At 37.1% G+C, this 27,793-nt stretch overlaps 1 protein-coding gene across 1 annotated transcript in view; it reads right to left on the reverse strand.

Moving 5' to 3' along the window:
• Positions 1–17,118: 17,118 nt before the first annotated feature.
• The window catches only part of PRIM2 (DNA primase subunit 2), a 95,411-nt gene continuing 84,736 nt past the window's right edge, over positions 17,119–27,793 (reverse strand). The window contains exons 12-14 of the mRNA XM_027888653.1: positions 22,555–22,623; positions 17,492–17,723; positions 17,119–17,425 (exon numbers count right to left, since the gene is read on the reverse strand). Of these exons, the coding sequence (XP_027744454.1) occupies positions 17,496–17,723; positions 22,555–22,623 (297 nt within the window). The 3' untranslated portion in view covers positions 17,119–17,425; positions 17,492–17,495. The remainder of the gene's footprint in view (positions 17,426–17,491; positions 17,724–22,554; positions 22,624–27,793) is intronic.

The raw sequence follows: 27,793 nt of genomic DNA on the forward strand, positions 1-27,793 counted from the left end.
AATCCAAAAAGATGCCATCAACTGGCTTCCCTTGATGAAGTAGGTAGGCTACCTAGTCATAAAAGGAAATCAGGTTTGATAAGCAGGACTTTCCTCTCATGAAGCCATGCTGGCTCCGACCAATGACTGTTTTGTCTTTTGGGTGTTTTTCAACACCTCCCAAAATAATCTTCTCCATAACTTCACCAGTCACTGAAGTGAGACTGACAGGCCTGTTGTTTCTGACATCCTTCTTCTTGCCCTTCTTGAAAATTGGGACAACATTCGCCAGCTTCCAGTCAGCTGGGACCTCTCTGGATTCCCAACACAGCTCAAAAATCATTGAGAGAGGCTTTGCGATGACATCAGCCAGCTCCTTGAGGATTCTTGGATTAATCCCATCAGGTCCCATTTATTTGTAGGAATTTCTTTCATTGACTACATGTTAAACAGAGCCATTAGACTCCTTGGATGAAGCACAATTGAAATGCATCTTGGGGAAACAAATATTTCACCACTAATTATGACACTGCTCATGAACATGGACAGAGAACACCAATGTTTAGATGACTAACAAAAACATATTTGCTACACATGCTACACCCTTGTTCAGTTATAGCCAGTCATTTCTCAAGTACTTGGGGCTTCGATAGAGGATGGATGAGTGGAGAGTGGGATCAGAAAATGACTCACTGCCTGGAAAGCTGCTCTTTGAAGCAGAATACACTGAATTTTCTTGGAAGAGAGAGAAATGCTCTCTCGGTTCCTCCTTTGACACAGCTAAGCCTGGTGGGAGCAAACAGCAGAAGGAAGGCCCTGCTTCAGGTGTTGTGCCATATGTACCACACAGCTCACACTCTCTCCACGCTCATCACTGCTGTTAGTTTTCAGAAGCCTGCTCATTCTTGAAGAAGCAGGCTGTCTCCATTAGAAGAAAAACTCCAACGTGTAGAACAGACGGAAAGCATGAAACTGTGCATGGAAAAGTAGGCGGAGGATTACCATAAATGGCTCTTCGGTTTTTAATTTCTTCCATAGTCTGAATAAAAACTAACCTACAATATTTCTTCAGTTGCTTCAGCCAGCTCATCTTCTTAAAATTCATGGAAATGATAATTTTCAAAACAGCATTTAAAGGCCACACTGAATTCCAAGTTTTCTTTAATCATGAAGCAGAATAATCAGCAGATCACAACAGATAAAGCTAGAAGGAGCCAAAACTCACTGAAGTTGGATTCAGAAGGATTTGGTCCAGAGTTTGCCTTGTAAAATAAGCACCCTGAAGGCTGCTGGCAATGACAGAGTACAATTTCTCTTTTTTCATAGTGAGAGTCACATGAATTGATAAATGCTGCCTCATTTGAAAGCCAGGTGCTTATTCCCTGGCTCTAATAGCGCTCTGCAGACTGATGACTGATTAATTGACAGGCATTTGGGATACCTAGGGATGAATATCAACAACAAAGCGAAATGTCAGTGAGTGAAATGTATTTCAAGGCTTGTAGGGATTATGAGAAGCTGTATTATCAAACAATAGAAGGAAGTCGAGGGATAAGGAAGTGTAGAATCAGAGCATCCAGTAGGATAGTAATAATTAAGTCCAGGGAGATAATTTTATAAATGTAGATTTAACAGCTTTACTCAGATGCTCATCTTTTCTTGTATAACCAGTAGGTTTATTCAGAAATCATGTTAGTAATCAACTCAAGTAGAAGCGTCAACGTGAGTAGAAAAGAGGTTGCACAGTTGAATAGTTAGGTTGAAGAAAACGAAAATTAAAATGTCCCTGCTGCCTGCTAATGACTTAATGACCTCAAATGTGATCCATAGGGGGCTGCAAAAGAAAGCTGTCTTTTAAAATTTATGCAGGATTTTCATATCTGTTATGCTCTTTTTCCAGATATTAATGTGACCAGTGTATAAAAAACAATTTCATTAGTCATTTTGGGCTCAAGTTGCAATCCTTTTCAGTAAATATATATATATATCAGCAAGTAAGTAATAATGTCCCTTAGACTAGAATTGAGACCTTGGTGTCACCCAGAAAACAAGCTGTGTTAATTGCCCAGCTGCAATGCCATGAAAATAAACACATCTGTTCATGGGCAATTGCCTGTTCTTACATGTCTGTTAGTGCACCATCTTACTTTTATAATGAGGCTGGCCAGAAAAAAACCCCTCTGCTTAACAAAATGGTTCATATTTCACCACTGAGTTTTGCCTATTCTAAGCATGAGCTGGAACAACTAAGAATGCCTTTGGTAAGGAGAAAAAAAAACACAAATGAGATAATTGCTGAAAATATCCAGCGTTAAATCATCATTCCTTGAGATGCCTGATTTCCCAGCACTTCCCCAGTCACAATACTATGCGATCAATATCTCACACTGCATGTATAAATGAGATGACGTGCTTCCAATTTGCAGCCTCTAGACCCCTAAGGAGTCCTTGGAGTGATTTTAAGTTCTCCAAGGAAGGAGACTACAAAAGCAAGCTCCTATACTCTCTGTATGTTTGGGAAGGAGTTTTGGTCCACAAATTGCTAGAAACTGAAATTCTCTAAATGAAGTCTTCAAACAGGCTAACGGGGTGGTAACAACCAGAACCATGAGGCTGACATCTGGTCTCATTAAACCAGCACAAGCAGACAGTGTCAGCATAGGCTCCCTCAGCCTTTCTGCTGCGCACACCAAGCCAAAACCTGAGGAGCCTTTGAAAGGTTTGCCCAAAACTTTTAATTTCAACAGATGAGAATTTTTCTACATCTAAAACTTTCCAACAATAATAATAAACAGAGGCATACACAGTTTGTACAAAGCACTTCAGCCTTTGGGTTTTGTAAGCTTAGAATCAACTGGAAAATTGAAAAAAAACCTCAGTGTAGTGAAAGATTACAACCCAACAGGACTATTCTAAATTACAATGAGAATAAATATATATTCATTTTAAACATTGGTTTCACATTCAAGCTATTGCTTTCTTACAACAGCCTTTAAATACCAATAATTACGTATTGGTTTTTATTGTTCAGATTGTTTTATATGAACATGTAAGGCAAATGCTCAGAAATAAATCCTGGGTGCTGATTATTTTTAATAGTGCAATGCTTTTTTTATTGTAACCACTGAGATACAATTCTTATTTAACTATTCAGCATTCCTAGAGAAAGTTAAGTAAAAAACAATCTGATTTACTTTAAGGCAAGAGCTTCCCATCTCTGCTCTCTCTCTTCTCTGCTCAAATAAATAAAAATGTGTGCCAGCTATGTGGAGAATCAATGAAATTATATTAAACTTGCAATTCAGCCAAGTGTCTGCCAATTCAACTAATTATTTATATTTTGAGTCTTGTTGATGCTGCGGTTATTGAAAAGCTCAACAGCTCAACTCTTTAACATAAGCAATATCTGAGGCTTTTACATATCCATTTCATTAAAGTTGAAACATTTTGTGGCCTAGTTAAGCAGCATTGACAATTTTCTAATTACTTACCGGAAGTTGTGAAAAATAGTTTGGTCCCCTGAAATGCATTTTATGAAGTAGTACATTTTCAATAGTTGCCAATAGTTCAGTACACATGCTTTAAAAATATTTGGATGTTTGGAAAATAATGACTGACCGAATTTACTTCCCATAGGACTTCTGTGAAAAGCTCTTGGTGGAGGTTAGAGAGCAGCAAATCCTTCCAAACCCCACGCAGCAAGTCCTGCTCCAGGCAGGAAGCTGTGCAAAGTACCCCAAAAAAACCCATCATTCTCCGTATTCCAACAGTAAGAAAGCAATTAGCCTGATGTTAGTAAATCCTGACAGGGATGAGGAAAGCCTGCTCAAAGACTGTTGGGCAATGAATTTCAACCTGTAATATGACAAACACTGGTGCAAATACTTCAAAATCAATTTGAATCCACAAGGAAGAGTTCACTGCAAAGACCTGCACTCCCAGGGTTGCTAAACACCTCATGACATTTATCAGAGGACTGCAGGTAACAACCTCACTTCTCCTTGGCAGATTTCATCCTGCCTCCATGAACTCACCTTTAAAAATTTCAAATGTATTGTACATTACTCAATTCCTGTCTAAAAATGTCCACTATTAGCAAAAATGATTTTGGTATGGAGAGAAATGATTTCAGTGTAATCTGCAAAATAATTTGTAGAGATTTCAGCGAAGCAATTAGGGGAATGTTCGGACTACAAATACCGTAGTGATATTTTATCTTGACTGATAGACCTGTCAGGATTTGCAGCCAAAAATACAGCTGTATTTCTCTCCTTACCACCCCACCTTTTCATGAGTTATATCTGAAATTTTCTTCTTTCTTGCATTTATTATTAGCACCTTGGCACTTTACCCAACTTTAATCCATTTTAATCCTCTTGTTGTCCCACTGAGCAGAACTGAGCAGGACTGCAGAAAAAGGGACAAATTGATGCCATATCTGCAGGGTTCAGGAGCCATGACAGAGAAATACAAACCAAATTAAAGCTCTAAAACGTACCAAGTGCTCATTCAGCAGGAGAAAGCAAATCTAAACAAAGCTGATTTCACATACATCATACAATCTTGCAATCATGTAATGGCCTGAGTTCAAAGGGACCTTAAAGATAATCTAGTTTCAACACTCCTGCTGGACTGGGACACCTTTCACTAGATCAGGCTGCTCAGAGCTCCACCCAGCCTGGCCTTGAACACTCCCAGGGATGGGGCATCCACAGCTCCTCTGGTCAATCTGCTCCAGTGCCGCACCACCCGTACAGTAAAGAATTTCTTCCTAATATCTAATCTAAATCTACTCTCTTTCATTTTGAAACCATTCCCCATTGTTCTGTCACTGCATGTCCTTTTAAAAAGTCTATCTCCATCTTTTCCGTGGGTTCCCTTCAGGTAGTGGAAAGCCACAATTAGATCACCCTGAAGTCTTCTCCAGGCTGAAAACCCCCAACTCTCTCAGCCTTTCCTCATAGGAGAGGTGCTCCATCCCTCTAATCATCTTGGTAGCCTTTCTCTGGACTTGGTCGAATAAGTCGATGTCCTTTCTGTGCTGGGGACCCCAGAGCTGGATGCAGCACTCCGGGAGGGGTCTCACCAGAGCAGAGTAGAGGGGGCAGAATTCCCCTCCTTCAACCTGCTGGACACAATGCTTTTGCTGTAGCCCAGGATACAATTGCTTTCTAGGCTTTGTCTATGTGACTAACGAACACTGGTCCCAGTACAGACCCCTGAGGGACACCACTTGTCAGTGCTGTCCATTGGGACTCTCAGCCTTTGACCACTACTCTCTGGACATGACCATCCAACCACTTTCCTATCTGTCTAACAGTCCACTCATAGAATCCATCTCTCTTCAATTTAGAGGGAAGGATGTTGTGAGGGACCGTCAAAGGCTTTACAGAAGGATCTGTTCTAAACTGAACACAAACTGTTGCGGGCTCTGCAGCATGGTTTTTGAGTGGCAAGAAAGGTAATGTTCAGTAGGACAAATCCAACAGCAGCAGTGGGGTTCTGCCTGCTAAGAAAAGATGAATCTGATACATTTATTTGGAAAGGAAAATAAATGAGTTCTGCTCACTGTTGTCTCAATATTTCCAGTGTGTCCCTATACAAGGGTATCTCTGCTCACTGCCGAGCCCATCAAGAGGAGAGCTGTGTATTTCCTTAAAGCATCACAGAGACACGGAGAGAGGAACAAAGCATCAAAGTCTGTTACTGCAGCTGAAGCCCTTCAGAGCTTTAAACACCAAATTGTGTATTTGCAGCCTTCCTGCTCTCAGCAGACCTCACTGTAGGTGTAGGCCCAGCAGGTCTAGGCCCAGCTCTTCTCCACACACACACTCTCTCACAGTGGCCTGGTTCCAACTCATATCAATAATTCAGTGAGATTTGGATCCATTATCTCACATATGCCTACTCTGAAAAATAAAAGTAAGTAACTGACTCTGCATACAAAAGCACTCCCAGTCAAAGGCAAGGTAGCTCCCCAGCCTTCATACTGTTCAGCAGGCAGAGAAAACACTTCCTTTCCCACAAAGGCTGAGGTTTCTGGATAATGGAAATGCTCTCCCTTCAGTGTAGGCATTACTTAAAGGAGCAAGGCAAAAAAAATGTTGCCTTTCTGACCTTCTTGTTTGGTACCTTTTAGGGTCTTTGATGCTGTGTCCCTGGAACTGAAAGCTAAAATGCGACTACAGAAAACAAACTTTTTATTCTTCTTCAGCCTTTTGGCAGGAATAAAAGTGTTTGCTTACTGACCTACCTGTAGAGAAACACAAAGCAACACTTTGAATACCCATTCCAAAGCAGAAGCAAAAGGTAAAAGCCAAACAACTGGGAGCCTGCTCAAGGATCATAAATTTCTTTATGTGACTCCATTTCTCTAACAAGTTTCTGTTCCTGAAAGTACTATTTAAAACTGGGGGGAAAAAATTCTCTACTTTAAAGAAATTCTGGAATGGCAGAAATTAATTAAGTGAAAGAGTACCGTTCTGAATATGTTTTTAGTGTTCATGAAGTTTCTTGAATATGAAACTCTAGCTCTGAAAATAAAAAATTCAGTGGCTAGGAAGAGTTGAACAGGAAACAGAATATGCTGGTTGTTTAACTCCAGACATGTCTCCTAAGCATAGTACATATCTGGAGTGGGGAAGACAGCTCTGTCACCATGTAAAGATGAATAAAATATCCAGATATCCATTTTGGATATCCAAAATTGTTTGTTATAAATTATTACTTTGCATAAAAAAGATAAATTGACTGAAATGGGAGTTCTCTTATTCCTTAGTCAACCAAATCTGTTAAGAAAAAGATATTTTGATTGCTTTTTTTGGCTGTGCAGTATTTTGCATAATAAAAATTGTTAAAAGTTCATTACGATTATAAAATAATTATTAAAATATTAAATAGACCAGTTTCATGGCATCAAACCAAAATAATTTGCTGCAGCACATAAGCTAGTATATGAAATTTGCTGAAGACAGGGTTTCGCTCTGGCTGTAAAATCACAGGACTAGAATACAAAACAGAGCATTCAAAGACAAAGACATTTATGAACCTTAACTACCTGGGTTTAGAGACTATGAGATCAGTGATGCTCAGAACAACAGAAAGCATTCACAAAGTATACACAATCCTCCTCTTTGGTCAATCAGGAATTATAAAAATTGTTTACATTTGGGATATTTCATCTAATCTTCAAGACCTCTCATAGAGGAATACAGTGATAAAACATGGGGCTGGCTTTGGCTTTCATGACACTGAAATCAATCAAGTACCTGTATGCAGTTCAGAGAGAAGATAAATCGTGTTTGTCACACCTACAACCAATTTTCTGGGGAAAAAAAAAATCTAACAATTTATAGAAGCCTAGATGGCCTATATTTATCCTTTCTCTGAGAGCTAGAAGGGAAGACAGAACACATCTCTCCTTTTTTTTTTTTATAAGCATCTTTTTTAATAGAGCCTTTCTTTTTAGAGGTAGATTTCTTACTATAGCTGAAGCTTTTGCTTGAGGCAGAGGATACCTGAAATGTTTGAAACAGAGTACTCTGGGCTCCATGTAGTGGCCTAGATTATACTTCATATAAATGAAGTTATTATATTACTCTCAACATTCATCAGAAAGTATGACAAAGTTTAAAATGCCTTATATTTGTTATGAAAAACAATATTATGAAAAATTCTTCCTATTATACCTGTTTAATTTACTACCTCCTTCTACATATATATTCTAGTTACTAGACATGTTTGTTTTCTTTATTGGTAAATATTAGAACAATATGAGATTTTAAATTAGAAAAAATATGTGCTGTTGTGAACTCTTAGTTACAGAATTACTCTCCTCCACTGCATCGCCTAGATAATTCACTGATCTAGATACCCTCATAAATATTCAGGCAGATCAGCCTCAAGCACAGATGCTTACCAGGCAGATGTGTTTCAGGCATTTATTTCTGGAACCTAGAAAATGTAAGAGAGTAATTTTCTCTGCATCATGTCCAGCCACTTTTGGTTACCCCTGGCCAAAATTACCAGGTACTCAATGACAACTGAGCCGGCTGGCTGAAGCCTTGATGCAGGTTCAACACATGATGTGAACTTGTGCCTCTGGGTGTGCAGTGAGACTCATGAGCTGTACTACAACAACAATCAAACAAGTCTCTGGAGCACTGGGACTGAAAACACAACCTGAAGTCTAGGGTAGAAATAAACCACATACAAAGACACTGGATGAAAAAATATGAGAGGCATAGAAGAACACCCATGTGCAGAAATACTAAACACAGTAAGACTCATCAGTTTAGAAAAGCAAGGACAGCTAGGACTTGCTATTTTGAGTAGGTGAAAAGAATAGTTAGTTGTTGTTTCTCATCATACAACAAAACACAATCAGGCACCCAGACTAAAACAATAAAAAGAAAGCCTTTTTTCACGTAATAGATAATCACATCATTGGAACACAAGAATGTCAAGGCAAAAAATATAATTACTTCAAAAAATTGCTTCCAAAGTTCATGGACTGCTCAGAAAAGGATCACTGCCCACTTGTTTTCTTCCTTTCCTAAGTATATGACCAGTTACAACTGTCAGGGATGAAGTATGGATTAGGAAGCTATAGAACTCGCTCACTTAGCTTCATTAGATAGCAAAAACTCATTTCAATTCAAAATGCTCAGGGAGTACAAAGCAGCAGTAATAACAATGAAAATTTAAGATTTGCCCATCAGAATAAACAATATACAGAATAGGCAATGTATCAAGCTTGTTATTGCCACTCTATGCTATGAGAATTAGAGCTGGGATTGAGAGATTGCAAGTAGCTCCAGTACTTTTCACCTGAATTACAGAGCTACTTTCTAACAGAAGACCCTTCAAAGCAGAAGGTATCCTGACTAGTTTGTGTGCATAATGTTTACTTATTTCTATTTGGACTGAAACAAGCGAAGAAATCCAGGCTCTAGATGCCCTTGCGATCACTCATAAATGTAATTTAGTGCACCAAAACCCAGTAGATTAAAATAATCTTTATAAATAATTATGAGCTGACACCTAAGAGCTAACATAGCTGAAATGACAAATTAGAAATGTCATCTCATGATGTGTGTTAGCCCTGTGTCACTCAAAGCCAATGTATTTTTTCTCATATCAAATTAGACTTGCCAGCTACTGTGGACTTTTTTTTCCTTGAGCAAGGTACAGCTGAAAGATCTGCAAAGAGAAAACTGCTTCTAAAGCATTTCTTTTGGAGCAGTCCTTAAAGCTTCTACATGGACCAATTATGTTGGACATGGGAACAGAGCTGCTGTGTATCAAAATGCTTTCATCATAGAAGTGTTTCTTTGAAAATGAACCATACAGGCTAATAAAAAGGTCTTTCATAAGTTGACAAAAATATTACAAAGCTGAATGAAAGATTTGGACAACAATAGAACAAAGATCTGGACTATTCTTTCTTGAGAAGTCTCTCTTTCTTGAGAGGAGAAGGGGTAGAGCTTTCTGGACACCAAGAAGAGCAATAGCATGATTGAAGGCCTTGTCCGACACCAAAGAATCCTTCTGGTCAACATATGGGGGAAACACGCACATTCCCGTGCCATTTACTATTGCTGCAATGTCACATCAATAACCCAAAATTAAGAGCCAGAAAGTGAGGGCTCGTGCTCATACAAGAGCTTCTGCATTGTCAAAGATCCAAAAAAGTTTGTGGACAGCAAGAGAACACAGACAGCGGGGGAGGGGGGCGGGGAAGGGGGCCCAGACTTCAGCTCAGGGTTATTTTGCATGTAATTTGATTTCATGTGTTTTCCTACTTTGTATTCATTGATTTCAAATCCTTCCTCAGTATCCAATTGCTAGCTCATATTGGATAGGCAAGTGGCCAGCTGAGACTATGGGCATAATTAATGTCTTTTAACAACTCACCTTAAATTTCAATTTATACAACTCATAAATGTAAAAAACATCTTTTGGTCACAGTTCTTTCCATCTTATTTTTTTATCATATATCCCCTTTGTTACATACGCTCATCACATCATCTCATAATCTAAATGGTAAACTGTTCAGGACAAAAAATATTCTGTCTTGCATATTCTTGTGCAACGAGACCATGAACAATAAGCCCCTGCCACAATAGTTCCTCTGGAAATTAATATATGTAATAATACTATTATATCCTTCCAACAATTTCTTTATCATTTTGAAGTATGTTTTTTCCAATTTTTTTTTAAGAGTGGCAGTGAAAGCTGCTTTCTGATTTGCATTCAAACATGAATAAGAAGCCAAGTGCTGCATTTCTTTGTTGCTCATTTTAGCATCCTTCAGGTTCCCACAGACTGATGAAGGAAGCAGACAGGTCTTCATATGTTCCTGGTATTTACCCTGTTCCCAGTTCCTTGAACACAGAACACACAAGAAGAGATAATAACAAAGTTTTCCTGAATATTTCCATGAAGCTAAAGCTAAACCTGTTTCTAAGAGCAAATCCGACATTAAAACCCCATCCAGGGAGTGTTTTCCACTGAAGCCCTGCTCAGAGAGGGCACACACAAATGGAAAGGCCTGCTGCCTGCCAAAGGGAAAATGATTGTGGGGCTGAGTCACCCATTCATTAGTATCTGTGAATAGGAAAAGCAGACTCTATGGAACTCTATGCCCTGAAATGATAATTTCTTACTATTTGGTTTATGGCCAGGTTTAACATGACAATTCTTTTAATAGTATGATTCTGTGAATTCACAGAAGTGAAAATCTATACGGGATATTTTTTTTTAAGTATTTGTCTTCTAACAGCCATGACTCATAAACAAAGCCCCTCAGATGTCACCCGCAAGGTCTTCTGTTTTTCTAGGCTTTTGATGGCTCTATATGACGCTTGCAGCCCACAGCCCACGTCCTGCTTAGCTCACTACTCTACAGTCAGTTCATCCATGCAGAAAACAAACATATTGATGCTGTTATCCCTCCCTTTCCTATTCCAAAGCCACTCTGTGACTCCAGCGACCAGGCTGGGCTCCTTTCAGTGCTAACAACTGTTCTAAATCATGAGCAAAGCAGGATTGATGGCCAACAGAAACCTTATGCTTTCCTCACCCTAGGAAGTTAAGATTTCACCAGTCACTTGCAAACATCCCAACCAGACTAGTTCAGAAGTGTATGTTTATTAGGGTTTCTTCCACTTGGCAGAACAAACATGAAAAGTAACCCATGGCTTTAATAATTTACCCTCCATGGGCACAATTTGGCCATACAGCTAATTCACGCTGTAGATTCGGCTCAGTGAAGCACTGCAAATCATCCATACAAGCAAAAAATCCCCTTCCAGAGAGTAGATTTAGGTTAAGCAACATTCAAGGATTTGCACGCAAGACTCTCACCACAGTGAACAGTGAAGACATCAACACCATAATAGATTGGAAAGATGCACCAAATGCAATACTTAGAGCACAGAAAAGAGCCAACTTTCATTCCCAAAACAAACATTCAGTAACAGCTGAAAATTAAAACTCTTCAATAGTTCTCAGGAATAGCTTGTGTTGGTGTTGATTTTTGAAATATTTAGACATTTGGAATTTAAGGGAACGCTGAAACCCTTCTACTTACAAGTAGAGAGAGGAAATAAGATAATTCTAGGATATTCCTACCATTTAATTTTAGTTAACAAAATAAAAAACACTAGTCCCAATCAACTCGCTCACCTCCTTGTTTAGCTATACACTGAGCATTCAACTTCATGAGAAATCACTGAGTTTTCTAAGCAGCTGGTCAATGTACACAGAACAGCATGCCGGCCTGGCAGACCCGAATTCATAATCCTCAGCTGAAAACAGTAAAGAAGAATGAATGTTTTACTCTGATACTATGAATCTCAGCTCTTTTAAGACATCAGTCGATACCAATTGCAGTATAAATCTCGCTCAGCAAAGTAGAAGGGGTCTATTCACTTCCTTATATTGTCAATTTCAAAATGCCTGTTAAATAAAGCTTGAGATGCACTCCTTTAAACATTTCCTCCGGGTTTATGGACAATGTCAGCTCGTAGAAATTAAACATTCTCTGTAGCCATGATGATTAGGAACTGAAAGAATAACACTATATACAGGACTACTACTTTCTTTTCTGTTTTAAGGTTTTGTTCTTGCAGGTTACAAAAATGCCCCTCAGGTAATTTTTGTTTGAGCAAATGGTTCTTGCAGCCATTCTTAATGAGGAAGACACAGTAACTTGGACAGGTTTAAGTCTATCAACATAAAGGGGTAAAAAAAGTAACTTATTAGGAACAAACTTCATTGCTGGCAATAAGCTCCAACTGAGTTAAAAAAACTTCAGTCAGACACTGTAATTAAGAAATGAAGCACTTTTTCAGCTTAAATGTAATTAAAGCTTTTTTTAAAAAACTCTTTTTTATTAAAATTATCACAAAATAATGAATCACTACATCTGAGGAGTGCAAATGAAATTTTTGAAACAGCACTAAATTCTAATTAGGAGAAAAGCATTTCTAGAGTTTGCTACTCATTGAAAACTAAGTTCAACCCTAAGTGTCCAAGAGTGTTGGTGACTGGCATTACTGCAGAGATTTGAGTGTCATTCCTAGAGAACTGGGTTTAGTGTTCTAAATTCTGTGCAACAGACAATTTAATAAATATTGAACTTACCGTGCAATGAAATAAACATGTGCCAAGAACATTGCTTGCAAAAATATGAAAAGTCTGTTACACTTCAGGTATTGTTTATCCTGACATAAAACCCATTCACAGAAAGCACCTTAGTGGACCCAGTTATACAGGTAGATGGCATATACAGAAAGATGATTTTTCCCTCTCAGGTAAGTATTTAATCACCTTAAGTAAGTGTCACACAGGCGAACTGGTTTAAAATAGTTTCCAGTTACCTACAGGAAACAAGTGGCTCTTCTCTCCTCTAACTTGATACATGCTGGGAGCCCACACTGCGGTTAAAAAGAGTGAATAGCCCATCAAAATTGCTTGACAACTAATTTAGACATGCCAGCTTGATGGCTGTGCTTCAGATCACTTTTGCCTTCAGTCTGGAAGTTCAGCAGGTGAATATTCTACTATTTTCACTTCTGATAAGGATAGTAAGGTTAGTTTGGTTTTCCCTCAGAAGTGAATTCCCATTTGCATATGCTCCAAAACAATTCAGTAATCAAAAGAAAAACATTGCACCTAGAACTGGCATAAACATATTGTCATGAGCCCTCCTGGGTCTAATTACATCCCCCTGCATGTGCTTAGAAGAAAATTTACTTATCTTTCTTTACTTATCATTTAATTTGATGGGAACTTAAGAAGGGCAAAGGGAGGAGTTAATTTCATATGACCTATGAAGGTCTTAAAAATTTTCATTGTGTAGGGATTTTTTTCTAGGTGATGCATGAGGAGAAAATGAATGAAGTGGCATTCTTTAATCCAAAACTGCCAAATCCTGAGGTTTCAAGGTAAGGCCTTACATAGCTCATAAAAGTCAGCTTAGCCAAAACATAGAGGCAAAAGACAGAAAATCCATGAAAATCAGTGATTAATTTAAAAAGGACACTCCAATGTATTTTTTCAATGCATAACACATTTGAAATTTTTCCAAAACAAATTATAACAATTTTTAAATGAATGGTAAAAAGGGGAGAAATACACATTTCATAAACACACCAAGTAGAAATAGACTGGAAGAGGAGTACAGCACTGCTTTCACGTATGCTTGCACTCGCCATATTACTACAGCTGCACTACCAACATATTCAACTACTTTAATTACACACCCTACAATTGATTTGAAACATATATTTAAATAATTAATTTACTTCTCGTATTTGTATACTGATCTAGATATTTGTAGTTGCTATTCTTTATATACTGCAATAATGATGAAAGTGTGAGAAGACCATAGGTCAAAACCTAAATCCAAGTGAAAAGTTTCCCCAACTGTAAAAAATTATATTTCTGATAATGCTAGAGCCTGAAAAAGGCAGTTTTAAAACCACCCCTCAGGACATCATCATAAAGAGAAAAATGTGATCACTGTAGATAAAACCATTACCTTCAACAGTGCCTCCTGATTTAACTGAGAGACTGTATAAGAAACCCCTTGCCTCCTAAGCCACAGTTGACAAGGATTCTCCTTTTCTTCCATTCAAAGTCACATAGTAACAGCAATTATTACTGCTTTTTACCTACAGCATGTTCAGAACTTCACGTATTTTTAATTATGCTCCAGTGCCAAAGACCAGAGTAGAATCAGTCATTTCGCAGGTTTCCTGCTACTTTTCTACAGCCAATCATTTCTCTGAAAACTGTAGCTGGCCAAACCACGGACACGTCAAAGACCTGAACACCGAGTGGCTGAATCACACATTTCTAACTCTTCAGTCTCTCTTAGACTGCCTCTGTATTCTACCCAAAAGCACTAGAGTAGCTGTCTGAACCAAGGACCAACCATTCACAGCGTGGAAGATTAAATTCTTATTAAGCATAAAAATAAATCCATGTGTCATAGACTTTAATGGCCAAAAGGGCCAGCCAGATAATCTACTTTGAACAGCGCAACACAGACCATTACATTTCATCCAGTAGTTCATGCATCCATTTCACTAGTTCAGTCTGAGCAAAGACATTTCTTCTAAGTTGATTTTTATTGCAGTTCGCTTTGTAAGTCCTGCCACTGAGCACGGCAGAGACTTTCTGTTTGCATAACACCTCCCACGATACAACCCTGATCCTGAGTAGAATGTAATACTCTTCCAAAAAAATAAATATTAAGGTTGTGCCATATTTGCTTCTGTTATACTGATGTCTTTTTCATTATCCCATGTTCATGAACCTTCTTAATTAAGGTTTATGGTTATGTGCCAAAACATCTTTGACTTAGTTGAAAACTTTCGTTTCAGCTAGAAACACAGTATCTTGTGATCCTTTCACTGTGGTTGCAATTTTTAAGAGAAATCATACATTTTCCTTCTTTTTGCACTTAATCACCAAGTCCTGCTGTCCCTCAAATGATACATGCTGATACCAACTTTAAGTCTCCAGCAACTGATCTACTTTTTACCTACCCTAAATCACTTCTAAAGCCTTTCAGTGCTTCCTCTGTTAACAAGTTATCATTTAGGTATCTACACCTATATATTTTGCAGCCACAATTCACTCTAGACATTATCCCAACCATTTTTATACCTGTATCCCAATCAATTTACCTACCTAAACAGTTCAGGTTTCTTGGGGAATTGAATTACACCCACTGATCAGAACCTTTGTCCAATCTAAACTGTGTAGATCCTTCAGCATTTCAGGGGTTTAAACAAATCTCAGCAAACAAGGGTGGAAGCCTTTATTTTTCTTTCTGTCAACTAGATATCAAAGACAGAAGTTTGATGTTGACATAATACAATTACCATGAGTATTTCAAGACTGCAAGTGGAAAGGAAGTTTACTAGGAACTAGCCTTCTGATTTAGACAGATCAGTAAAGGATAATAACATTTTGTACAGTAGAAGGGACAACAAAACATGAAAGGCAGCAACCGGCAAGCATGGCAGCAAGGACAGGTTACTCTGCCAAACTAAGCAGTTTACACAAAGCAGTCCCTAAATAAACTACAGAAATACTTCAAGGAAGATAAAAGGAATGGTGAACCTGACGGATCCTCTCCTAACAACATACTATATGTTTTATTTTTAAAGCCTGGTATTGCACTACCCCTGTGCAAATTATGCCCCATAAAAACACTCTATATGAGAAAACAATGTTTTACAGTTAGCCCAAAATCTTAACAGTAATCAAACAGTCTTTAGTCTAGTCACAGTCTTAATAGTCTAAATCATCCAATTATTGTAGAGAAAATAAAACCTCTAGCACAATATAAATAAAACCTCTAACATAATACACCTAGTTACTCATACATTCTCTTCTGTCTATCATTCCTTTCTCTAGTGTTGCACACACCTTGTCATGGCCCCTTTGGGTCCTGAGACCAACAGCACACAGTCAGGGTCCCACACTGTTCATCAGGAGCTGGTGGATGCTGATGGTGGGGACTGTTCCTTCTTCTCTATGGAGTCCATCTGGTGTAATACAACACGTTTCCAAAAACATTCTACTTGCTGTTCTTTTTTCATTGTCTGTGAAGTCCACATTACAGCCAAATAATCATTTACATATCATGTGAGTTTACTCACACTGTTTATTTGTTCTTTCTTCTCTTATTCCTAAAAACTTGTTTTGCACAACACTTTAGGTTGTATTTGTTTAATAATGGGTATCTAAAATTATATATTAATTAATTCCATACAAAATAACTACTTATTACTTACTAGCCATTAACCACAGAAATACATCAGAATCATTTTAAACTACAGGCAGTACAGCACACAACTGTACAAAGTTAGGCTGTCATTTGACAGATGCTGTTACAGCTGAAACAAAGCTTCAGGTGGGACAAGGCAAGCTCAGGAAACTAAAGCTCAGTGAGTCTTCATGCTAAGGCCTTGCAGAATTAATACAAGTTACATTAATAGCAACGACAACACCCTGTTTATGCGTTTACAGGGCTATACCAGTAGCTGAGTCACTCTCCAGGGAGGGTGTAATATTGCCTTGAAACTCCTTAGGCATCAGGTAAAATAAAATTAACATCTTTTAAATCCCTGGGAGAGTGCTCTAACAGCATGATAGAAAACACCAGCTCTGCTTAGAGCTTCCATCCACTGCACAGTGGTCACTGCTGGACTGAAAGCAGTTCGTGTGTTAGGTGACAATGGGTGGAATTTAGGTGACTCGAGGCTGCATTCAGACAGCTGTTTAGCTTAGCAAGACACAAGAGGTTCCAGCCACACTCAGACATTGAGGAAACTTTAAAAAGAATATATACTAATAAGGTTTTAGATTCTTCATGATGAGAGTATCACCTTTTTTGATTATTTTCTTACATACAGGTGTCTAAACTCTGCTTATGCTCTATTTCAAGCACCAAAGCCAGTTCTCTAAATCTAGTGTCAAGGTACAAATGAGGAAGCTGATTTTTCTCAGCTGCTCATATAGAAGAGACAGACTAACTCCTCCAGAGGGTAATTTTGATCATAAGAAGCCCTACTTAATTACCATCCAAATACAGCTAAAAAGAAATTACAAAAAAACTTTTGCTTTGCAAATTATTTATTAAGAAGATACATAGAAAACTGGCCACAAAATGGGATAAAAATATTTGAACATTTTGAAGAAAACAAAAAAAAAAAAGGTAAATCAGACAAAAATCACCTAATAATTGGGAAGGAACTTTCATTTCCCAACCATAAACATGCCATAGAAAACAGCCTCAAAAGGAAGCAAGAATAGGTACTGGATGCAATTACAGCTTCAATATCTATCTTTCTTTTTTCAGTCTATTCAAAAAATGTCTGTGTGTTCTAGGTAGTGAAGTGCATATCCCTTAATATAGAGACAAATCCAGCTAGAGAAGAGAAGGATAAAAAAAGAAAAAAATAACACAAATAACACCCAAGTAACACAACTGCTTAGTCTTCAGCGAAGTAGGCTTCCAGTCCCTCCAGTTCTGTATCAGCTGTTGTGTTTGAAGAGGCTGGAGTCGAATTTGAATTCATGCTTTCCTGACTATTATTTTTTCGTTGAGAGTTTCCTGAATTACTTAATTCCTTCTTTGGTTCTCTATCACCGCTTAACAGCCTTTGGCTCTCTGTAAAATACTGATTAGGATGATTCAAAGAAAACCCAATGTCATCAACCTGCACATAAAAAGAAAGAAACATCAAGTTATTATATTTATTTCTAAGAGTCATCTTATTCATACTCAAGAGCAAATTAATTAAAAAATTTTAAAGTACCAATTTTGTTGAAGAAAAACACATCAGTTTGTAAATACTCAGTAAATGTGACACAGACCTAGTTCCATAGCAAATTTTTTTCCTTTCTTCCTTCATGAAATAAAATAATTTCTTTGGCATATTCAAACATTATTTTACACTGTCATTGCTGTAGTAAAGAAAAGTAAGACTCCAAAACACCTAAAACAACATAAGCAAGTAAAATGGCATCTCTTCAGAGATGTAGGACAATTGAACCAACACCTTAAAACAAAATTTCCCAACACAAAAAGGGGAGTCTGACAAGTCTGGAGCGCAAGTGGCAGGAGAGAATACGACTACAAGTTGTTACAACTGCACAATATAAATCTAGATGTCAGGTATCAGCGTGAAACTGTGAATGGAAATAGGCAGCTTCACCTCCTTCTGTTTTCCCCACTAGCCACAAAGGCAATATTTGCAAGGCAGCAGGCTAAGACAAAAACTCAACAGATCAAGCCTAGCTCTGATCCATCAGTGCCAACATTAGCATCCCAAAACTAGAAGCACAACAAAGAACATTTAGTCTTCAGTGGAAAAAAATTCAGAAAATTATCATAAGGTGCAGTATATTTGTATTGCTCGTATCTACTTAGCGGGTACAATCTTTCAGCTCTGCAATTATTTGACAAATGAACATTCAATTTCAAATCAACAAAGCTTTCAGCTTTGAAAGTAAGCTCTTCTGACATACTCCCCACAAACCACAGCATAACCTTTGTGCCTCTTTTGAGGGACTCAGAAGTTGGAAACACCTACTTCAAGTAAAAGGTGCTTCCACTTCCTATTCCACTTCCTATTCAGCTAATCCGCACCTTTCATCTGCCTGTCAGTTCATGTGAATTCTAAGAACATTTTAAGAAAAATAATGCTCTTTAAATACATTGGAAAGTTTACCAAACCTGGAATACAAGAAACAATGGAAGACTAAGAGTCATGTACCAGTAAATTTCTGCTCCCACTATGTTCCCTTTTTTGCAGCAGGGTGGGGTCAATTCAAGCATAACAAGAAACTCTGCACATACAGAGTCTCCTGAGGATATACAGTGTGGCTAATTTAATATGCCAAACCTCATCAATTTAAATTTCAGCCACTTGTGAATAATCACAAAGCAGAGGATCAGTGTGTACTCTAAATGGAACCCTGATTAAATGCATTGCCACTGCCTAGCTTAGCTCCATTAGAAAATGGTGGTGTGGATAACAAAATCTAATTCAGACATGAATTAGCAACTGTAGTCAGTGACCTTGCCTGAAAAATCTTAAAAGTCAGTAACAGCCCTAGCACTCCAATTCGGTACTCTAAGGCATAAAGAAGAAAAATAAAACCCAAAGCCATCACTGAATTTCATTTTTCATTTCAGTCTTATCTGGATGAGTTTCATCCAGACAGCTTTCATCCATGCTCCAGTTTTCATTATGAGGAAACTAAATTACTTCTTTATACCAGAAAGGCTTAAAAAGAAGTGATATAGTGAAAAACTGGCTTTCCTAGAAGAAGCTCTTAATTAGCTCTGGGGTTTTTATCCTTAAAATCTCAGTTTTCTTCAGACCAATTTAAGAGTCACTTTGTAACTCTTAATTTTGTTCTAAACTGCTCTCTCCCCCAAAAATTGGAATAAGCTGTAGAAGCAGTTCATTGTATGAATGGGAACCTACAATCCTGTTTTCAGAGGTGATTGATGGTATTTGGCTAACAGCTATTTACAGGTTCTTAGCTAATATTGTTGTACGAGTAGATGTACCATTTCTCCTTTTCGAACTTGAATATTACTAAATCAAAACTTCTTATTGAAGATTACGTAACTCCTAATTAAAAGAATTCTGTGCAAACTATCACATTTTTCAAGAGCCTGAAGAGAGAAAGAGGAAGATTTGTTCATATCATCACCTTAATTTGTGATACAGTGATACAAAAACAATTCTGTTCTCTGTAATTTGCAACAAGGTTCAGTGAGTATTTCTCTGAATAAAAATATTCTGCTCTGGCTGGAAATTTACAAGAACTCTGAACACAAAAACGGAGGCTTTTTATGTTAGATTCCTCATGCTTTTACTTTATCTAAGTTTTACAGTATTTTTAGGTAATGTAGATCAAAGTACATCAGTTTTAAAAGCCTTGTCATTAACTTAGTTGCATGTTAGCAGAAACTTACTATCAGAAATAGAGAAAGTAGATTTCTCTAACAGCTCTGTCTATTCGCACCTGAAAAGCTACCTGGAATCCATTATATCCAAAGAAAAATGTATTTTCTGTGCAGTTAAAAATTTAAGCTCATAACATATATTGACCTAAGCAAAAGTATGTATCACTTCATACATAACTGTATAATCCATCTAGTGGGTAATACTAGCATGGATTCAGCACATTTCGTACACACTGGCTTTCACACAAATTTTAGGTTTGTATTTCTCCTGTAGCAAATATTGTTTTGAAAAACTTACAAGCATCTCTAGCTTTTAACCAAGAACTTTAAAAACCAAAAACTTTAAAACAGCTGATAATGCTACAGGTGATATTACAGAAAAACCACATAGAGCACTTATGGTGCTACAACTTTCTCACACTTATTAAAATAGTCAACAAATGGCATACTCATACAATAGCTCCTGCCTGAAGACAATGCACTGGACCACACAAATGATGGCAGCTTTTGTTCTGTGGTTGCAAAATAGTGGAAAAAAAAAGATCAGGAGAGGTGTAACATTGAAGCTAATAAGCCTAGGTTACACAGAATAAAAAGAAAATCAGCTTTTTCGTAACCGGTGCTATTTGAACCGGTAGCACTGAAGTGTAAAGACAACTCTCATCACCAGCCTCCCAAAAGATATACTCAAACATTCTCACTCTAGTCCAGCTGCATTTATTAGCATAGTCTCAGTGCCAAGGACTAGACTACTGAAGCTGACCCTGTGAACTTAGAAAAATATAATCTTATCAAGTCTCCATTACAAAGTCATTAATATTCAATCTAACCCACATACACACCGTAACTTTCAAGAATTACAGGTAACATTAACAGCTCTACACAACATAAACACTTCCTTGGTAAATTTTTTACATAATTGAAGTCAAAATTCCCCACATGAGCCAGTCCATTATTTCTATGAACATTTTACTTAAAATTGTTCCCCTCCTTAAAGAAACAATGTTAGGCTAATCGATTCTTCTGAAGCTTCCTTCACTGAAAACCTCTGCTAGTGATATATAGGAAAGCAAAGGGCAGAGACACATTTTTAACTACCTCAAAAAAATCAAAAATTAATAAAGCATACAGCTGTAGGATAGAAAAATCACTCCAAGCAGGCTGGTAACAAGTTGAGCAGCTAAATTCTCTTTAAAAAAATAGCAGTCATAAGCATGTGCCATTCAAACTACAGAAGATGTCTTTCTCTGTACTCTGCTTTCTTCCAATGAAATAAAAGATTTATTAACAGCAAAGCAGAAAGATGATTCTTCATGCAAGCAGCAAAGACATATTTATATTACCACAAGACTTATAAAAATAATGCTGTTCTGGAATTTGCCACAGAAGAATGTAAAGACAGTTTTCCTAAAATGCACTGTGTTGATTTATTCTTCTTTGAATGTTGACCTTGGGGTCTGTAGTCAACTTTGGAAAATACTATTTCTACTGACTTGGGCTCACACGGGGCAAGTGTTATCTAAATTTCAAATTGTACATAATTTTGAATTTATTTCCAGATTATTAGACTTGTTGTCACATTTCCTAAGACTAAGAGAAAGTGTTCCTCTCAAATTACAGCTGCCAAAACAATACTGGATAGAGGTTCAGAGTATACCTTTACTATGCACTTAGATATATGATGGCTGGAAATTTGTGAAGAGAAGCAGTTCCATTTAAATCAAATGTCAAAACCAGGAAGAACCAAAAGGTAACTCTGTCTCTGGGAGGGTCATCTAATCCTCATCCATATCTTTAGCAAGGCTGTTCCACAGTCTGCTGTTTGAAAGGGACGTTTCCATTTCTTGAGTTGTGGAGACAACAAAGCTTTAAGAAGGGCTGTGCTTCATTGCTTTTGCTTGATGAAAGGAGTCTTGAACCAGTGCAAAAGCTGGTTCTTTGAATCAAGAAATCACACAGGAGACAAAGTGTGGCCATTTGCTATCTTCCAATTTTCTGGAGGATCTTAGTTTAACTTTGCTTACAATTAAGCAAATGGGAAAGCTCTGAGAATGTTCATCTTGATTTAAAAAATAATCACACCTGACTACAGATGTGAAAAAATATTAAGTAAAAATTAACAATATTAACTATGAACACACTGGGAGATTAGCTTAAATTAGATATTTGATATTAGACATTAGATTTTTAGATACTTTCTGTTAATTTTTTAAGGTGTATCAAAACAACATCAAACTTGTAAAGTGCATTAAAAAAACATAAATTTGATTAAAAGCAGGATATTTAGAAAGTTAAATGACTTGAAATTGATAAAATTCAACAACATTGACCTTTTCAGGAAAAAAGCATAACATTTTACTACACCTTGTAATATTGAGGGTATTAATAACATCAATAAATAAATGCAGAAAATAACAAATGAATATTTGAAATTATTGAAAACTAACAAGGCAAGACAGCTAATGTGCAAACTGAAATTAGTCTCTGGACTTCAAGGGTGATTTCCAAGGTCTTCCTCAAGACAAAATCAGTGACAATAGTTGAAGCAAAAATTAGTAGCTACTTACCTCATGTGTCAACTCAAAGTACTTCTGACAGGCCAACTGGTAATGCATGCCCTTCACCAACTCCAGGATCTACACAGAGGGAGAAAAATGTGACAGATTCAGAAGTGGCACATCTACATCTTGTTTATCTTCCACAACAAGGTATTCCACAACAGCCTTGTACAACAGCTCATGGACACTTGCAGCACATGACATCTGCATATTCTGCTAATAACTGACAACATTCAAAAATGCCCTGGCTACACTAGAAACAAGATAAAACCACACGAAGGTATGCCTGGCCCTTAAAATGTAATTTCAATACTCTTAACTTCAACAGTAAGTTGAATCTGTATTTAAGTAATATAATTGTGACAGTTATTCTCAAAGTATCATATTGAAACATCTCTTTCAAAACTGCAGACATAAATCTAGTAATTTAAGTGCTTGAAGCATGAAGCAATCAAGGACACGATTTGTATTTTTATTTTCCACATTACCAGTTCATGCAGATGCACAGTAAAATACTATGCTCCCATCAAGAAAATTTAATGCAAATCCTTTAGACAAGTATCTGTGAGAGAGGAAAGCTTTTACCTTCAATCAGATTTGTCCTTTTTGAAATGAAGTTATTTCTAGTCAAGCTCAGCAGAATATGTGAGTGAATAGGTTGTTTTGAACACCTATTAGGAAAATCATGCCATCTTTTGTAAATACAATTTGCTTTCCAATTCTACTTCAGGTAATCTCTTCTGTGCTGCATAAAGTCCCATTCTTATCACCAGAATGCACTGCTGGTTGAAATATTTTAAAGTTTCATCACCTCCTCCCTCCTTTATATAATCAAAATGTATGCTCGCTCTGCTTATCAAACAGAGAAAATTGCTGGAATTAAGAGATAGCCTCAGTGGAAGGAAAAATAACTTTCAAGAAATGCTAATTTCAAGCCCTTTCCCAAGGCTGACCTTTGTGTCAAACACAGCAATACACAGCCTAAATCCCCGCTGTACTCATTATCGGCTGCTGCCCTGTATTTATTGACAGATGTATAAATAAATTACATTTGCTGAATGGATAAAAACAGCACCACAGTGCCAGGAAAGTACTTAGCCACATTATTTCTATGTAATAGCCCAAGTGATTATATTTCTATCCCTCTTACCACCTCCTGTTAAACCTTCTGCAAAAGAGCAAGGCCAAGGCCAACTGGGCGATGAAGTCTGAAATCTGGCACTATCTGAGTACATAAATTTATTTATTTTTTTAATCTTCTCTCTCCTTGAAATTGACTGAAAAAGTTAGTAGTTAAAAATTGGAGAAAACTCATCTATTCTAAATTCAACTATTCAATTTTATATTGCCTTATGTTTTCCTGTTTGTTCCTTACAATATGCTATGCTATGCTGAAGAGCTATCTCTATTTTAAAGAAAATGCTAACCATGTTGTGTGTATGTACTTTCTCAAAAAGTATTTTTCATACAATTTAGAATAATTATCAGAAGATCTGTTTGTCTGCTGGTTAGTTGAAAGAAATATTCATGATGTTCTGTAGTATTCAGATTGTTCTAACCTGAATTTTCCATTTGAAATAAGTCAACTATTCTAATCTAGTTCATAAACACTTCAGGTTTTCTCAAAATTTTTCTTCGTTTAGCCAAGACTACACCTAATAAAATTATATAAATATGAAGTTTTCTAAATTTAGGTGTAAATACATTTGAAGTCTCAGTAACCTTAAGTAAGTAAATATAAACTTAGGTATGGACAAATTCTTGCTATAAACCCCAAAAGACAAAAAGCATCAAGGTTCTCCTATAACTTGAGTGAACATTTTGAGCAAGTTTATCAGTTAAATACTAAGAGACGTTCTACAATTTGTTTAACTTCTGAATTGCAGACCACGGTTACACCTGCATTTTGTATCAGTGATGTCACTGTTCAACCACCCTGAGACGTAGAAAAGACAAGGATTACCAAAGCTAGCTTTCAATGATTCTTATTATTTTATTATTTTAATTACTATTAATTCACAAGAGCTCAGATCAAGCTGCTGTTGTCTTCTCTGACAGTTCAGTGGAAAAATGGTAATTCCAAGTGACAGATATCAGAAGAGGAATCACTGACATAGCATATTGATTCAGTGCTCCATAGAACCAGAACAGTCCAGAGACTTTCATCCAGTTTGTTAAATTTATCAATATACATGATTGCACTGGTCATCATTTTACTCCTGTTCCTTTACCCTCTCCACCACATCACCTCCTCAGCTTGAAACAGTTAGCCAATTTCAGCCAAATTCGACAAGCAGAGATGACAAAGTTAAATGCTGATTAAAAGTTGTGGTTGGGTAGAAAAGTCAGACCAATGTTTGTGGCTCATTCAGAACAAAAATAAAAAAGCAGTTATGATTTAGCTCATGCTCCTTCTGAGACAGCCACAAGGCATAAATGATAAGCCTGATGTTTACTACAGACTTAAGATTAAACCAGCCACATCAGGGGGACCAGGTTCACCTTCTGCATATATGAAAGGACTGAGGAATAAGGGACACATCAAACATATTCAAAGAAGAACAGGGTTAGTAGATTAACTTGCTTTAATCAGGGATCAAGTTGCTAACAAAGAAAACAAAAAAGGTTAAAAACTGGAATAGAATGGAGCCCAGATGGAAAGCAGTCATCTGTGTGAGAGAAACTATCAATTCTCTAAAATAAAACAGAATTAACAGAATTATCATTCATAATAAGTATTATCTTTCAAACATTTGTGTACATAATGAAAGCAAGCTTAGAGCTGTTTTTCACTAGTGTTACCCAGTAACAGACCTCCACTCAAAACTCAATTCACAGCAGCAATCTTTTGCCTCTACATATATTAAGATATTTACACTGCATTGCTTTATTTTGCAAGGGAAGGTACATACTCAAGGACTCTGTTAGTCCTTATGTGCCTTTTTCTTCACAGCCATCTGCAACTTGCTTTTCTGATGTTGCTCTACTGACTACTAATGAGGTTGAGATGATGTTTGGCAGCTGTATGCAGCCACCTGCTTTTACAGATCCTCAGCACTCAAAGACAAGATGTTTCATAGGAGGATAGTTGGGGCTCTATAATTATCCATTATTGTTTTCACTTACTCAAAGTAAGTTTGGGTTTGGCTTTTTTAAAATTGCAGAATTAACTTATATTTTTAACATGAAAATCTTTCTACTATAGATTCAGTTATGTATGACTCATTTCTAACCTCTCTGGAGGTATTTAAAAGATGTGTAGATGTGGCACTTGGGGAAGTGGTTTAGTAGTGGACTTGACAGAGTTGGGTGATGATCTTGAAGGTCTTCTCCAACCTGAAGATTCTATCATTCTTTTTATTTCAAAGGTGACTGAAGATATGATTGGGTGCAACTGCTGGAGATTATCTGAACACTCTTCTCTTTCAGGCCACTCTGTGACCACCTCAACACTAAATCTGGTCCCAGGACTCCCCAGTGCCTTTTGCCTCCTGGTCAGTACAGTAATCTGTCCTTTCTACTGATTTCAAGTATTTCCTGTATGTTTTAAATGGATTTTGAAGGTTTCATGTTTGTAATGTGTGCACGTATAGCACAATTTTCTCAGATAACCTCCAGACACACCTTCCAACCTCAACCATACTGTGATTCAATAATAAACAGTCACAATAGCACCTGACTACATTTTTATTACATCCTTCTATTGGTTAGAATATGAAATCCAAACTTTAAAAGGCCTAGGCACAGATTGGCTTGTTTATTTCTATCTCTGTGAAGATTCTCCAGTCCCACAAAACACTAATCTGTTAGAGAATATTAGACAAAGTTCAACAACTTAATCAAAACTTCTAATTTCACTCAATTATGGGAAAAAAAACCTTTTTAAATTAAGAGAACACTTTTACTAGAAAAAAAATGCCATCTTTTAAAGTTATCTACTGTTAATTTAAATAAGCATTTTTCCCCTCAAAAAATGCTTTTCCTCCTAAGAAAAGCAAAAAAAAATTAGTCTAGAACCTCTGTTTCTCCTGATTGTAGAACCACATACTTTGACTACCTTTGGCTTTTCCTGTTGTGAAAAATGCAAATTGGGAAATAGGTAATTTCTCTAAGAAAACTTTCTGAAACCAATAATACAATATTTTGAAATAACTCTAGTTCAAAGCCTATAATTTCTATCTTCCTGCATGAGATGTGCATGCAACACACTATAGTGAATTTAGTACAGCAGCACAACAATGAATTTATCATAGGATCACGGAACAGTTTGGGTTGGGAAGGACCTTCAAGACCATCCAGTTCCAAAGCCCACATCATGGGCAGGGACACCTCTCACTAAACCAGGCTGCTCAAAGCCCTATCCAACCTGGCCTTGAGCACTGACAGGGACGGGTCACCTACAACTTCTCTGGGTGACCTGTTCCAGTGCCTCACCACCCTCACAGGAAAGAATTTCTTCCTAATATCTAATCTAAACCAACTCCCTTTTGGTTTGAACAATTGCATGTAGTGATAGGACAGGGGACAATGGCTTCAAAGTCCCATATGTAAAGGCAAAATAGCTTAACATATATTTTCATCTTTACAGTCTCCAAATTGATTAGTTATTGTCAAGTCTGATTTCATAAAGATTTCACCTAATTAGCAATATAGGAAAGATAGAAATGAAATCTGACCAAAATATACTATAAATTCAAATGCTATACTTTCACACATTTGATGCTCAGCTAACCATATTCCTTCTCCATGAAGCATTTTTAAAAGAAACAGAAAAGGCTACAATCACAAATAAAGAAATAGCCTAGCCTAAGGAAAATGTGAAATTAATACAAATTGAATAATTCAGTTCTTGGAATAAACATCAGGATTAATTCTTTCTGCTTTAGGCTACATAATAACTAGAGAAGACCTGGAAGTCATCTCCTGTATTATTTCCAGAAGATGACTTCAGCAGATAAAATCTTAAACAAGATAAAGCCTCAGAAAATATAGACTGGACTGGAACAGCAGATTGGATCTAGATAATTCACTGCAAGCACATTCACATATTCAAATGTTTTGATCACTTTTTTCAGTACTGACAGTGCTACAAAATAGATGCAATGAAAGCAGTCTAATGCTCTGACTGATTGCTGAAGTCATGTGAGGTCTGGCTGTATTTGCTCTGCATCATCATCCCAAGGTCCAGTGTTCTTTTTTCACACCTAATCCTGTGTGAAAAACCCTTTGAGGATGGGGTTTGTTTCCA

The sequence above is a fragment of the Empidonax traillii genome, unplaced genomic scaffold, assembly GCF_003031625.1.
Source record: "Empidonax traillii isolate 1590-97213 ecotype Southwest subspecies unplaced genomic scaffold, ASM303162v1 scaffold243:size714344, whole genome shotgun sequence".
NCBI lineage: Eukaryota > Metazoa > Chordata > Aves > Passeriformes > Tyrannidae > Empidonax > Empidonax traillii.